Here is a 16,573-nt window from a genome sequence, read left to right on the forward strand (position 1 = left end):
ATATTTATTTTATTAAATTGCCTTAGTTTATTCCTAAAACTTCATGCACTACACTACACACTACACACTACACTAAATATTTATATAATTTTGTAGTTACAAAGCAGATGAGCAGTTTTAAGTCGTTACATGTTGTTAATATAAATTCAGATTCATGTTTTCTATTTTTATGGCTGGTAATTATAAAAAAAACCTATTAAAAAAACTTAAAATGAACTCCTCATATTAATATACTAAATGAGGACAGCTATTTAGGCAAGTTATGTTCGTTCCTTAATAACTACTTTACATACGCAGATAAAATTAGTATTGGTATTGTTGATAAAAAACATGTTAATGGGACAAAATATTAATATTAATTTTATTTATGTTTCTAAAATTACGAGTATCACATCGAGTATCACAAAATGGGTTTTATAAATATCCATAAAAATCGGCAATTGGTGCCAATTTTGCAGAGAAAGAAATACAGGATACTGATGTAAATAATAATGTTTGTTGATAGATAAATGAGAGGGAGGAGTCAAATACTAGGTAGTCTGGAACTTAATCTGATTTTAATGAAAATGTAGAGAGGTCGGATTTACGTTCCACGTTGGTTACACGGTACGAAGTTCTACCTTTTTAGGGTTCCGTACCCAAAGGGACTGCCTACTACTAAGACTTCGATACGTCTGTCCGTCTGTCTGTCTTCAGGCTGTATCTTAAGAACGGTGATAGCTAGAGAGTTGAAATTTTCACAGATGATGTATTTCTGTTGCCGCTATAACAACAAATACTATAAACAAAATAAAATAAATATTTAAGGGGGCTCCCATACAACAAACGTGGTTTTTTTTTGCCTTTTTTGCTCGTAATCAATAATGGCAACAGGTAGGCACTTAAAATACTCACAGAATCTGTAATTATATTTGTACTTTAATAAATTATAATAAAATTAAAATAAAATAATAATTTCCCATACAAAAACACAATTTTTGCCACCTTTCGCTCTATAACGGTACGGAACCCTTCGTGCGCGAGTCCGACTCGCACTTGGCCGATTTATATATAAGTACGGTCAGCACAGGCATTCCAAGTAGGAAAGATTTTAAGACCAAACGAATATAGATAGATAGATAAATTCTTTATTTGCACGTAAAGTAACATACAAAAAGAAGAACACAACAAAAGAGACATAGTAGGAATTTCCTACTTAAAATCTTAAAATACTAACTTAAGTCTTAAGTACTAACTTAAGTCTTAAAATCTAGGTATTAAATAATATTTTTACTTTGAATGCGTGAAAAGTACGGCACCTGCCTATGCCATCAAATAAAACGCGAGCTACCTACATAATATTCTAGTAGACTCTATTTTTTCTATATAGCCTACTTAGTAAACGCATAAAAATAAATATAAAATGGCAGCGGTTTGTATTTCATTGCCCTTGATCTAACAGGTTTCCCGCCGATGGAAAAATTTAATGAAGGACACGTGCACAAACAAAAAGTAGCAGTTTCTTGTTTGACGAACATTCACGAGGATTTCCGAATGCCAATCGGTTTCGATCTTCGGTCTAGCGCCACTTGCTTCGCGAGCGTTTATCATGGCGACATTCTTTTTTCAAATTTGAAAATCGAAATAAGCTAATTTAAAATTAATTGTATTTTTTAATGTTTTGTCAAGGAAAAACATAAGTAGGTACTAGACGTACTACAATTTAACTTACCTAGTACTTATACTACCTATAATAATTTTCTGGTGTTTAAAGTCGAAGTGAAGAAATCCTTTATTCTATTTTAAATTGCCTTCGCTCATTATTTTTATTGTTTATAATATTAAAATTACTTTTCAGAAAAATTCTTTAAATACTTAGTTATTTTATTAGTTCGTTGAGCGAGTTGTCTATTTTGTGATTCCAGATTTCGGTTTCTTTCTGCCACATCTTTTTATTGTACTTATTTAGTAAGTATTACCTACTAGAGATTGACCTCAAATAAAAAAAAAAATTACTTATTATAAGTTTCAATTTTCAACGCGTTTCTATTCATATTGACTTTCGAATTATAACATTATACTATTCGTAGATTTCCTAACACTATCTGACTTGATTCAGTAGGCCTACTACGAAACCGTTTTGAGACTCAAGCAATCGTCTGAGAATGCCGCGTCCTGCTCTAACAACGTCATTTCACGTTTGTTAGAGTAGGACGCGGCATTCTCGTCCGATTGTTCGAGTCTCAAAAACGTTTCGTGGTACGGCCCCAGACTACAATGTATCTAAGATTTAAATGCAATTTTTGTGCAAACACTGTTGCCATTAAAAAAATATATTGTTGGGTTGTATTACCGTGCGTTCGGATGTGCGTGTTTTCTGTTGTAGCGTTTGCGAAAACAGGCAAGCTGAATCCGCTCGCGCAAAAAACGTGCACGTTGAACGCGTATTTTCGGTGGAAATCTCAGGTAGCTAAAAGCATTGTCAAGTAAATTAAAACATTGTCAAGAGTTATTGTCCGAATTTTGATTAATTGGGGCGATCGTACCGGGAAACGATTCAAACCCAAAACTTCGATTAGATCAGCTGTAGGTGTCACCAATTAAATTCATTACGTAATTATCTTGTAGCACCCCCTATTACCTGGCTATAGACGTTAGGCTGGATTTAATATGCGTCCGGCCGATCGCGCAGCGTGTAGCCGTCACTTACTTTGAGTTTTGACAGACAAGCGTATGGAAGCATTGCTTGTAGTAGGGGAGGCCAATATGCTATTTTTCTAGTTACTCGAGCGCCATGGATACCTAGTAGGTTTAGTAGATTAGGTAAAATGGAGAAAACTTTTTATTTTTATTTTAGCTGTGCATTATAGTACGGGGGCCCTAGAACATTTTTTTTTAATACTTTCAAGTTAATTTTTGTAAGTAGCTTCATTTTGATAAGATGAACAACATTCTTATTTGCGAAAAATCTCGAAAGTGTTAGCTAACAGAGATAAAAAGGTTTTCATACTTTGAATTGCTGGTACTAAAATATGGACTGTTTAATTTGTAGGACAATATTACTCTTAAACTTATTAGTTATATAATTTAAGAGTAACATTGTAAATTATATAACTAATAAGTTTAAGAGTAACATTGTCCTACAAATTAAACAGTCCATATTTTAGGACCATCAATTCAAAGTATGAAATCCTTTCTATCTCTGTTAGACCAGTTTCAAGATTTTACGCTGATAAAAATATTGTTCGTCTTATCAAAATGAAGCTACTCACAAAAAAATAGCTTGATAGTAATAAAAAAAATGTTCTAGGGCTGCCGTACTATTAAGGAGCAACGGCCATTTTAAAGTTATGAAGAAGAAAATTCATAAAAAAAAAATGCTTACATAGGTAATTTATTACAAGATTTTAGACAAAAATAACTAAAACATTTAGTCGAGTGCGACACAAAATATCTGGGAAGTGGGAAGCTTAGATATATGAAAATATGAAGCTTAATTTTTTATTTTAAAATGTTGGTACTTATTACAGGCTTACCTTCAAATACTTTATGTGTAAGCTTTTTTGGAATATACTTAATATCCCCTTTTTAATCGGACAGATCCGATGACATTCGATATAGTCTGTCAAACAAGTGAAGAAATTAAAAAGTGGCAACACCATAGTGTCATCCCTTTCAAATCAATCTAAAGAAAAAAGGGATGACACTACGATGTTGCCACTTTTAAATGTCTTTACTTCTTTGACAGAATATACTTGAAAATATTTTTTTAACGCACCAACTTAGCAATCTGATTTTTATACCATGATGACTAGAGTAGGGAAGCCTATACAAGTTACAACTGACATGCTCGAGCATGTCGCGAAATCCCCTGTTGGCCTCCCCTACTATTGATTTTACCTCTAGGCTCTACCTACTAATGCAAACTGCAAAACTCAGACAGAGGTTTCCTAACGTTTTTATAACGCGGCAAAAAAGGCTCGTACGAGCGTGTGCTAATGGAATCAAAACAGAGCGGACGGTTTCGGCAAGTGGGGTACATTTGCAATGCAAAATGGATGAAGATGGTCTCGTAAAAGTCACTATACAAAATCTCTACATCACCTTTTGTTTATTACATATTAGATTTATAACAAACTAGATGACGCCCGCAACTCCGTTGCGCCAAAATTCGTTTATCGCGCGTGTACCGTACATTTTTCCGGGATAAAAAGTATCCCATGTCCTTTCCCGGGATCCAAAGTATACTTACTAAATTTCAGCAAAATCACTTCAGCGGTTTGGGTGTGAAGACAGACAGACACACACACTTTCACATTTATAATCATTTATAATATTAGTATGGATACTAGCTGACCTGGCAAATGGCCTGGCAAAAGTATATGGCAGCCATATAATATTTTATTTACCGGGACTCAATCTACAAAGTATCTTATCAAGATCTATTCAGCGGTTTGAGTGCAAAGACGCAACAGAAAGATAGAGAGACAGCAGACACAATTTTGTATAAAATTTGTATTAAGTAGAATGGATTTACAAGCTTGCACAATGTTTCGTCACAGTATAGCACAGGGATATGTCATCCCTAAGGGATATTGCTTAACTGTGGTTTTGTTTTGTACTATTAAAAAACTGATAATATTATTATCAATAATTAAAGGTTGATAATGATGATGAACCTAACCTAATTTTGGTGATATCTACTCAATATTATTTGTTTTCCTTATATTTTATTGTACATTAATGCTAAAAAACAAGATCGACGACGGCTTTCTCTTTGGACCTAATTTTATTATGTACCACTGCCTTATTAATTTTTTTTTCGAATATTTATATAAAATAAATATTCAAATAATAATAAATTAGTTATGATTTGTGTAGGAGCCAAACAGCTCGGTTGTGTGGACGCATATAATATATAGAGCCATAGAGACTATCACTAACCGGTTAGTCGACTTTGAATTTAACCAAATATAACAGTAGAATATCTATTATTATAAGACATGCATTTTTTCTATTCGAACGCTTTTTACACGATGAAAAAACTGAACGAGGTCTTAAATAGAGACCTTAAAATATTATACTTTGCAAGGCTTATTATTGAGATTATGGTGTTATTATTGTGATTATGTCGTTTTATGGGTGACCTTCCTTACGTGATTCCATGATATTATTGCCGGGCGCTAAGAAAATCGGTATTTGTGTTTTTATAGCGATGCAAAAAAGGTCAGGAACATGTTCACTACATCTTTGATATTTGTAAAGTTCCGTACTTCAAATATGGGTTTACTAGTTGTTGCTTTGGGTCTGCCTAAGCTCTTAAACTTTCTGTTCCTGTTCTAACCGTTTATATATTTACTACATTCATAAGTTGTACTAAAACTGAAAATTGTTTTTAACTACGCTTAAATTCAATGATGCAAAAACAATAGAATTTTTCATAAAAGAATAAAAATAACTGTAAGTAGGTAGAATAATTATTAGATACGTAAACGACCTAGAAAATGGTTGAAATGCGACATAACCACAACATAACAGTGACAATAACTAAGAATAGGAAACAATTAAGTAAGTAAATAATTCGCTTCAGCAAAGTGATGTGAACAATGTTAATCACAAATCGCTAACAAACATAACTTGCAGGTCATCGCGAAGGATTTCTTGATAAGGAGCTCTAAATTTTATAATCTTTGTTCAAATATAAATAAGATGTACGTATGAACAGCAATAATTGTAATAATTATGAATTAGAATAAAATATGTAAAGTATATGAACTGTTCGAATACGTCTAGAAATAAGCCTGTATTACCACAGTATAGCAATTAGGGATATGTCACATTGCTATACTGTTGTATTACTAAGATTAAATTAAGTTATATAGATCAAAGGTATAGAAAAAACAGCAAATAAATAAAATAGTGAAAATAGAGAATAGAATATTATACAGAATATAATAGTTTTTAGCGTACCTTCAGCCATGATGTACGTTGTTTTCAGCTTGAAAATTCTTATGTCACTGGCTTCGCTGTCTTGAAACCATAGTAATGTCTTTAATTATATTATCGGCTTTATCTATTTTTACTGCAACGTTACATGTGCTGAAATATTACGTAACTATAATATTAATTAGTATTTCACTACCCCCGCGTTCCACTTGACGTTAAAAACGATCAAAACGCTCAAAATGCCTCCTATTTTGAGCGTTTTGATCGTTTTTAACGTCAAGTGGAACGCGGGGGAAATGGTATAAAATAACGGCCCTTCCCTCTGTATGGCGTCATCTCGTATAATATATTATTACGAGATGACGCCCGCAACTCCGTTGCGCCAAAATTAGTTTATCGCGCTGGAACCGTACATTTTTCCGGGACTAAAAGTATCATATGTCCTTTCCCGGGTCTTGTTTCTGAATCCGCCGGGATGCTTTTTCCTTAGGGACATCTGTCGACGCAATCTTGAAATTTAGCTAAGTGATTGAGTCCTCACCAGCCCACATATTATATTAGGTATACGTTACGTAACGCATGATATCATGCTACATTACCGTCTATGGTCCCCTTTACGTTTAACACATAAACTTATAATGCTACAGTATATTATAAGTTTTAAATGGTTTAACATTAAGCCAGATTCTTTTCAGACGTCCGAAGGCTCAAGGTCGCGTCCGCGACTTATGTCAGACAATGTGCACACTTTAGTGTATTTTGTATTAACCAGATAGAAATAAGCCGCATCCGAGGAAAACGTCCGAGGACAAAGTCCGATAATTCGCAAAGAATTCTATTTATAGAAGTTTTTAATAATTTATTCCCAGCTTTATAGCATACTTTTTGCTTCAATAGTAGACAAAATATATTCTATTATCTCTGTTAATATTTTGAAATATTATTGTTATTGTTTGTGACTTTTGCCAGTGTCATTTCAGGTTTTAGGGAAGCTTTGATAATTATCAAACTGTTTTTAAAATATTTATTGTGTGCAATTAATTTTAACAATGAGCAGATTACCAGTACGATCTAATATTGTAAAGGTGAGAACAATTTAATAAGGAGGCGCTATAAAAAAGCTTCTGTGTCTACGATTTCTTTTTTGAAAATTAAATCCGTTTCTCCGTATAGCCACATCGTATATATTATGACACCTAAAAAAATAATGGAAAAATAATCTGTAAAAGTCTTGGCACAGAAATTCTAACTAGTACCAATGTTAAAATTGACAAACAAAGATTATTTACAGGCAAATGATCCAAGACCATCAAAAGACCAAAATGAGGTTAAAGCTCCGAGAAATTATGAACCTCCAAAACTTTGGACCACTCTGAAGTACCCAAACCCTCGTTACAGAACCCTCAAGAACGAAATAAGTTCTAGGAAGAATTCAGTAGAAGCAGATTTAGAGGTTGGATCAGCCCATTATTCATTTCATATTCTTTTTATAGAATAGAAAAATATAACCATTTTACCGACTTTTATACAGCTAAATTATTGCCTTTGATATTGCTAATGCAAATTGTATAGGCGTTTTATTCATTTAATGCTTGTATAGGCGTAATCTGAAGTATAATAATTGGCTACTACGCCAACCATCACGGACTAGCGCACGAAGGGTTCCGTAAAATTATAGACCAAAATTAGGCTAACAATTGTATTTTTTTGTATGGGAGCCCCCCTTAATTTTCTATTTTATTTAATATTATTATTAAATATTAAAGTACACATATAACTAAGGACTTTGTGAAAAATTCAATAACCTACCTGTTGCTATTTTTTATATAGAACAAAAAAGGCCAAAAAATCACGTTTGTTGTATGGGATATTATTAAATATTATTTTTATTTTGTTTTTGGTATTTGCTGTTATAGCAGCAACAAATATTCATAATCTTTAAAAATATCAACTCTCTAGCTATTACCATTCTTGAGTTACAGCCTGGAGACACACAGACAGACAGACGGACAGACAACGAAGTCTTAGTAATAGGGTCCAGTTTTTACCTTTGGGTACGGAACCCTAAAAACATATTATATTAAAGACATTGCATAGTTTTTAGCGGGCTCCAAGCGCGGCAACAGTCGAGAAATTCCGTAACAAAAAAACCTAACACACCCCGCTCCTAAATGAGGTAAAGCTAGGCAATAATAGCCTTACCGCGGCAGTCCCCGAGTGCCACACGTATTTTTAAAATATGTACTTGACTTAAGCCACAGAAGCCAAGCTTCGAAGGTGAGGAAGTGAATAATAAGGAGAACGAGGAGGAACTGTCTACAGCACGAACTAAATACCACGCCTCCCACCCAACAGCGAGTACGTTATCATACCCAGATCATGCTGCACCTTATACCCAAAAACCTGATGTATGTAACGCTGATGGGATTGGTGAACATGAAGAGATTTGCCGACATGAGGCAAGAATTAAAGTTTCTTTGTTATCTTTTTTTTTAGAATCGTCACGTTTAATTATATTAGTTCCGAAAAAAATGTTTCTAAAAAAGCTTTTTCGCTGTCGCTGTGTATCCAATTATCGCCTAAATGTATTTTGTTAAAATGAAATAACTTGGTTATATGTTTCAGAAACCTCCCGAAAGTAAGTATTTCAGAAAAAAACTTTCTGTTTTATATTAAAAATAAATGAAATAACATTTTTTTAATGTACTATCAGATAAGTTGATTCCTAGGCAAATGGTGGACCTAAGTAATTTGGTCGCGCTACGTCAAACCCATCCGACCGATCACAGCTAACATTGAATTGACATACGTCGACCAAATGACGTAGGTCCGTCAACTGCCTAGGAATCAATTTCCTCGATGGTACATAATGTAAAATTTAATTTAATTTGATGTAAATTATGTATAATTACGTGTTATCTTCTTCTATCTTATCAGGTATGGAGGCGTCTTGTTCTATAGAGGATGGTGATCCTATATCGGAGCTGATACGTAAAATAAACGAGGAAGTTGCTAAGAGCGTACAAAATTTAAACAAATCAAAATCACGACTCATAGAAATACAAGCGGTAATTAACTTTTAAAAGTAGCAGCAGAGTAGGTAGCAGTTAGCGCCTGTTTCACCACTTGTCTGACAGATACTCTATACTCTATCTAGTATGGCCAGATAAATTGTTCATAGCAGGATCGCCTATCCCGAACTTATCAGTAAGGGCCTCTTTCCCCACTTCCTGATAAGTGCCGGATAGGCTATCTACAACTCAACTTGACTTTGGAGAATCTGTCAGATAAGTTGTGGATAGCCTATCCGGTACTTATTAGGAAGTGGTGAAACAGGCCCTTAGTATGGTTAGTAGTTACGTTTAGCCCAAAATCACCCATGTTGGGTTATGATGGAAAACCATCAACCATGATTGCCACCATGAGGTTGTGAAGTTTTTCTATTTAGGTAAATATAATATTATATTATAACTATTATACACAGGGTGTAACAAAACTCTAGAGTTTAGCGTGTGAATGTGTTCCCTATACATATTACATAATATAGAGGTCACTGAAAGTAGCAGCGCTGAAAAACATTTTTTTTCACTTTTGTATGGGCAAGCGTCCCATCATGAGTTTCAGCGCTGCTACATTTACACTGAACTCATACACACCCTAAAGTATTATCACTTTGTTTTGTTACACCCTGTATAATGTATATAGCATGCACATAATATATTGCACAATCGACGTCGATCATGGGCAATCATATTATATTATATGAACACATGATGTTCGTGATCGCTTTTATTGTCCTTCTTCAGCCAACGTGGTTTGCTCGCATAATGACACATTTAAAACAACATTATTTCAAAATAAATAACAATCATTTTATAAAACCTATAAAATGATTTTTCGGTAGCGTTTCGTGATCCATCATGCTTTTCCGAGTTTGATTGTAGCTATGAAATTGAAGTATTGTGTACACAAATCTATCAGCAAACACACGCGCGGTGTTCACGCCTGCAATATCTATTAGGCTCCGGGAAAACCAATGCGCAAACAAAAATAAAGGGGTGTTACTGAAAATTGGTATTTATGTTCCAGAGCCGAAGTATGTGTGAGAGTAACGTAAAAGATTTGGAAGTACAGAATGAAAAGCTTTTAATTGAAGCTGAACGCTTTGAGCGGATCGCCAAAAATGTACAGAGTTTTGATCTTGTGGATAGGCACAAGCGCAGACCTGTACACAATAGGTGCCGGAATTGTCAGCAGAATAGCTCTGTAGACATTTTGTGCGAAAAATGCCAACAGAATAATATAGGTTAGTTTTACTTGGTACTGATTCTGCACTACTTTTTTTTATGTAATAAGGGGGCAAACGAGCAAACGGGTCACCGGAAAGCAACTTTCGTCACCCATGGACACTCGCAGCATCAGAAGAGCTGCAGGTGCGTTGCCGGCCTTTTAAGAGGGAATAGGGTAATAGGGGAGGGTAGGGATGGGAAGGGAAGGGAATAGGGGAGGGTAGAGGGTAGGGAAGGGAATAGGGTAGGGGATTGGGCCTCCGGTAAACTCACTCACTGGGCGAATCACAGCGCAAGCGCTGTTTCACGCCGGTTTTCTGTGAGAGCATGGTATTTCTCCGGTTGAGCCGGACCATTCGTGCCGAAGCATGGCTCTCCCACGTATATACTACTTGATTGTAATGCATAAATTAAAAGCTAAAACTATACAAGTGAATTATCTACAGCTTCTGTAGTAAAATATATTATTTCCCTAAGCCCTAGTACCAATTTTCTTTACGAAACATATTACAATAATAGTAATCTAGAACACTTATAATACAACAATAGTCACTACATTTCTCTCGTGCTGATGTTAATGAGAAACGAGAATTGTATTTGTTACGTTCAATATCATTTCATTTCGCGTGTACGTATAATTATATTTACGAATAGGCCTCTAGAGAAATTTTGCAGTTGAAACAATACAGCAAACAATGTTGTATTTATTTAATAACATTGCAGAGTCGTACTGTGGAACGGGAATGAATCGGGCGTCGACAGTGTCCACAGAATGCAGCGCAAACACGTCGACAGAGAAGAGTAATTCTGTACGTGCTTCATTCCGAATCAAAAATGGATGTATAAAATAAAGCTAGCCCGTGACGTACGCGCAAAAGGCCAATAAAACGAAGCCACATCGCTGTATTACGTTGCGGCCCTTGCGGCATTCAGGAGTTTTACATACATAATATTAAGTCGTTTTGATATAATGTCTTTTTTTCATTATCATGCGTTCAATTATTGGAATGTGTTTGAAGGAGAACGATATGACGAGGAGGTTGAACGAGAGTTACGACATGCAGGAGCAACTTGTGGCTGCCAACGCGGAGTTGGAAGCTAAGAGGTATATGGAATTTACTCGTATGAGGTTAGCCACACCAAACTACGCGGCTACGCGACACAGAACGTCAGTTCCACGGAACGGAACCGAACCGAAGTCGACGGAAGGAAGTATCGCGTAGCAGCTACGCAGCAGGGCCAGACGCGTAGTAAGCTATCGTGGATTTTTTTTCACGTAGACGAATGGGATTTGCAACGGACGATAGCGCTCAAAGACAAGACCACACTAACGGCCTGACCACAACACTGCGTTGCGGCATCGTATCGTATAAATCTACCGCGACGTCACAGAACGCATCGTGACAATTTTAGTGCGACAGCGCATTGTAAAGAGTGGTTAAATGCTATGTGAAATGAATAAATGACGCCTGCAACTCCGTTGCACGAAAATTGATTTTAATCGCCCGGGAACCGTTTACCGTACATTTTTTCCGGAATAAAAATATCTTATGTCCTTTCCCTGGACTTAAAGTAGGTATCGTCATACAAAATTTCAGCAAAATCAGTTGAGCGGTTTAGGCGTGAAAAGGTAACAAACAAACTGACTTTCGCATTTTTATAATATTATATTATATTAGTAGGATTGCCTTGCGACATCGCAATAAATTTCTCTGCAATGTTGTTTTATAACACTGCGATACGACGCCGCAACGCAGTGTTGTGGTCAGGACGTTAGTGTGGTCTTGTCTTTGAGCGCTATCGTCCGTTCCAAATCCCATTCGTCAACGTGAAAAAAAATCCACGATAGCTTACTCAGTAAATGCGGCTTCACTGTCCACTGATCGCACATTTGTCAGCACCATACGCCCCGTACGCGTCGATCGCACCTCATAGTACCTGTATGCGGCGCACTCGCCGATGCGAACGAGTGTGCGTGTGCGAGGTTTCACATAATTTCATACAACAAATTCTAAAATGCGGCGAGTTCGGCGAGTGCCTGCTGATAAATGATTACCTTTAGAGCCCCGCAGACAGCAGACTTTTAGTCGGCCGATAGTTTAATTGGACGCTTAATCAGTATGAAGGTGTATGAAGGTGCGCACAATAAACGATTTGTATCGGCCTATATAAATCCCCTAATTTGATCAAACTATCGGCTGACTAAAGTTTAAGGCTGCCTTCAACTTAAGTCGCGGGTAGTGCGGCAGCCACGCGAACTATACTAAAACGAGCCGCGCGGTTTTAGTATAGCAGTCGCGCGACCTAATGTGAAGGCAGTCTAAGTCTGTATTCTGCGGCGGCTCTTACTTATCGTCATTCGTGTATCTCGGGTACGGATCGGACTCGTATCGGATTCGTATCGGACGTAGTGCGAAAACGCTTGCAGGAGCTAGACACGAGGCGTGTGTGTTGGAGCGTTATGTTAGATCCAGCATGACATCCGTTTCCGTTCCCGATACAATCGTGTTGAGCGTTAATTATTGACATGAAACAATTAGAGCCGCCTGTGAGTTAACTATTGATATGGCTTACACTGTTCACACTATCGTTAGTGAATTAATTATGTGATTAGTGATTACATTGATCTCGGTCTCGGGGTATGTGAGTCACACGGACGTAAAAATTTTTTTTACGTCCGTGGTGAGTCAGTTATTGATGAATATTGCTTTAACGCCTAATAATTTTATAACCTGTATTATATATTAATAGAAATAGATAATAGAAAAAATGTGTCATGTGTCATGTCAAGTTAAAAATTTTCTCTGCAAATTTTAGTGATATTAAATAGAAAAATTGATTCAAGTATTAGCAATAAGGTGGAAAACATACCTTTTCAAGCATTATCATTATCATTAAATAATTCACAGCCGGGAAACCGTGAGTATCGACACGAGCTAACTCCTCATACTTGTGCAAGCCTTACAAAATAGCATACAAAATATAAACCATTCTGAGAAGCCTTACCTGACGTTGTCTGACCAGTCTATCGAGGGAAGACGCAGCAACGTGTCAATTAGTTATATAACTGAAAACAATCACTCGAATTTTCAAAAACCTAAAAACGTTTGACGACTTTTAGAAGACACATAGAAAAATGGCCTTAGCAATGCCTGTTAACCCACTTACATGTGATGGATGCTCAATTACCATCGATGACAGTAACTATATTCGCTGCTCGAAGAAAAAGTGCGGTAAATACTTTCTTATCGACTGCGTCAATATTAAAATATCAAATAAAGAATTAGAAAATAAATGGGTCTGTCCTGAATGTAGTGCTACCTCAAAAAAGGGCGGTGACAACTCAGCTGCTGCTGTAAGATCTAGCCGGAAAAACAATGCAACGGCTATAGCAGGTACTGACAGGTACTGACTAGTCATTCACATGTCTAACTGAAGAAAAAAGCTTCTCAGAGGAGTAGTTACATCATTGCAAGTAGAATTCAGTTCCGTAGTTGCTACAATAAATAGATGTGAAGATCGTATAGAGGAGTTGACGGCAACTATATCATTGCAAGAGTCCCGTCTAAGGATAGCCGAAAAAGCTGCAGCAAAAGTAGCCGAACTAGAAAATGCGAATGAATTTCTACAGGCGCAAATAAACTATTTATCCCAAGTTAGGCTGGACAAGGAAATAGAAGTGTCTGGTATTCCAGAGATATCCAATGAAAACCCGTAGCTTCTAGCTCTTACTATTGCAGGCTCCAAATTGACCGAATCTGACATTGAACACGTAAAATCCACCCAGAAAATCCACAAATGCTCCCGGTGTCGCTCGCCCCTTGGTAATTTGTTTTTGTCGCCGCATGACCAGAGACAACTTCTTGAAATCTGCTAGAGCTCAGCGATTGTCCACACAAGATCTTAATATAGAGGGATCCTCTAAAAAAATCTACTTTGGTACTAATCTTATTTCGTGAATGTAGAGCACGATTCAAGGAACCTGGCTACAAATTTTGCTGGACAAAAAGAGGAACAATTTTTGCCAAAAAAGAAGATGGAGCCCAAGTTTCTGCAATTAGATCTCTTGATGATATTAGCCGGATTCTGGGTGAGAAACAGCCCAGTATGGCACAAGACTGTAGTAACGTTTCTGTATAACTTCAGATTTATATTGTTTATGCTGCGAATTATTTATTTAATTTTAATTTTTATTCTTATTTAAGTTTATTTAATTTTAATTTTTATTGCCTTCCCTATTGTATTAAATCTTATTATAATCACGCTTTTTACACAATGCACTATATTTACACATACACTACACACATATCAAAAATTACACTGCATCTTTGTCTCTCTCTTAAATATCGACTTATTCACGAAATACAGACGCCTAGCAGGCAGGTACAAAATTATATATCAATTATCATTATTTTTTATTATTCTTATGATTATCTATATGAAAATGGCTAGTTTTGATATTTTGAATGTAAAAAATATTGATACAATGGTTACACCCTGCCACATTATTGAATATCCGGAGCATTATGGTAAAGTCTTTACTAACAAACATAACTTGCAAATTTGACGTTCAATATTAGGAGTCTACAACAAAATTTCGACAGGTTTATGGTGGCTTTTGCACGTTTTGGCATGCCTTTTGATATAATGGTCTTAACAAATAAAAGGATATTTCTCTTATAGATCTAATCAATGCAATAATAGAGCCGGCGGCGTCGTTACTTATATAAATAACAAATGGTCACCTGAAGTTACAGAGCCACAAATTGATGGAGCTGACAGTCTCTGTATTTCTGTTAAAAACAAATTTTCTGTTCTAGCTATTTACAGGTCCCCATCTTTTACCAATTTGGATCCCTTTTTAAACTCTTTTGCAACTCCAGTCCTGTCCATTGTAAATACCCCGTGTGTAGCGGTAGTAGGAGATATAAATATAAACATATGCTCAAATGGAACTACTCAGTTGGATGATGGAAGTAATTGATATATGGAAGTATATCTATTAGCTGATTTAAATTTAGCACCCACAATCTCGGAACCAACACGAGCTAACTCTTGCCTAGATCACATAAACGTAACCTCTAAATTTCAGACTGAGTCAGTAATCTGTAAAACGGACATCACAGACCACGACATCGTTATCACTGGAATTACCCTAACTTGTCCGCGCTCTACAGAAAAAAAGCGGATGCATCTAAAAAATTGACTATCAATCAATTTCGGAAGACCTTGAAAATGTGGACTGGAGCGATGATACTAAACTAAATATAGTAGATGATGCAGTTAATTTGTTCAGCAGCAAAATTTCAAGCATAATCGACAAACATTCAACTAACGTACCAATTAGTTGATCCATATTTACTTTCAAGCCGTGGATGACACCGGGTCTTATTAGATGCTCGAAGCATAGAGATGCTCTGCATGCTAAATTGCGTGCTAATCCAAGTGACCCTATAACAAAACTTGTTTACACATGATACAGAAACTTCTATAACAACATTATTCGAAAACTAAAACAAAAACGCGAAGAGTTGGAGCTAGATAAATATAAAAAGCACCCGAAAAAGCCTTGGGAAACAATTAAAAATATAACTCACACAAATAAAATCAAAAGGCATCCAGTAGAACTTACTGTAATTAAACCTAACATATTGGATTCACTTGATCACTGTAATAACTTTTTTTCTAATGTCGGTCAAAATCTAGCAAATAAGATACTTACAGTTAGCACGGAAAATGAAGCGTCACTTGCATCTAAAATTAAAATTAGCAACTCACCTACTCAGTCCCTTTTCTTCCAGCCCACAGATGAAAGTGAAGTGGATTCAATCATTAAAAATCTAAAAATGGATAGTGCTCCAGGCTTAGATGGAATTACCAACAAACTGCTTAAATCAATTAAAAATCACATTATTATACCATTTACCTTTATCTGCAATCTTAGTTTATCTGCAGGATTTTTTCCTTCAATGTGGAAGACAGCAGCTGTTACACCGGTATGGTATACAAGAATGGTAGTAGATCAGATGCTAGTAATTACAGACCTATTTCTCTTCTGTGTTCATTTTCAAAAATTTTAGAAAAAATTGTCCACAAACGCCTAGTTAGCTTTCTAGATAAAAATAATCCGACAAACAATATGGGGAGGTGCAGCAACCTCTAAAATGATAGTCCTGGAAAGAGCGCAGAGGTCAGTGCTTAAAGTAATTTTAAAAAAACCCATCTGGTATCCTACATCAAGTGTATATAAAGATTCAGATGTACTCACAGTTCGCGCCCTTTTTTATACTTCAGGCTTGTGTTAACGAGCATCATGCTTTTCTTAAATCCCCAAATTATAATGAACTACGTAAAAAAAG

The 16,573-nt window shown here is 35.9% G+C and overlaps 2 protein-coding genes across 3 annotated transcripts in view; one reads left to right on the forward strand and one right to left on the reverse strand.

Moving 5' to 3' along the window:
* LOC121738947 overlaps positions 1-6,028 on the reverse strand; it is a 67,927-nt gene extending 61,899 nt beyond the window's left edge. The window contains exons 1-2 of one of the 2 annotated variants that reach the window (XM_042131230.1): positions 5,950-5,995; positions 985-990 (exon numbers count right to left, since the gene is read on the reverse strand). In XM_042131230.1, the coding sequence (XP_041987164.1) occupies positions 985-990; positions 5,950-5,959 (16 nt within the window). In that variant the 5' untranslated portion in view covers positions 5,960-5,995. Of the gene's footprint in view, positions 1-984; positions 991-5,949 lie in introns of both variants that reach the window. The other variant, XM_042131231.1, reaches the window with a different exon arrangement.
* Positions 6,029-6,926: 898 nt separating this feature from the next.
* LOC121738946 (centromere protein F) overlaps positions 6,927-16,573 on the forward strand; it is a 28,222-nt gene continuing 18,575 nt past the window's right edge. The window contains exons 1-8 of the mRNA XM_042131229.1: positions 6,927-7,010; positions 7,217-7,378; positions 8,181-8,384; positions 8,551-8,563; positions 8,863-8,993; positions 10,015-10,231; positions 10,938-11,023; positions 11,234-11,319. Coding sequence (XP_041987163.1) covers positions 6,975-7,010; positions 7,217-7,378; positions 8,181-8,384; positions 8,551-8,563; positions 8,863-8,993; positions 10,015-10,231; positions 10,938-11,023; positions 11,234-11,319 — 935 coding nt within the window. The 5' untranslated portion in view covers positions 6,927-6,974. The remainder of the gene's footprint in view (positions 7,011-7,216; positions 7,379-8,180; positions 8,385-8,550; positions 8,564-8,862; positions 8,994-10,014; positions 10,232-10,937; positions 11,024-11,233; positions 11,320-16,573) is intronic.

This window comes from Aricia agestis, chromosome Z (genome assembly GCF_905147365.1).
Source record: "Aricia agestis chromosome Z, ilAriAges1.1, whole genome shotgun sequence".
Classification (NCBI taxonomy): domain Eukaryota; kingdom Metazoa; phylum Arthropoda; class Insecta; order Lepidoptera; family Lycaenidae; genus Aricia; species Aricia agestis.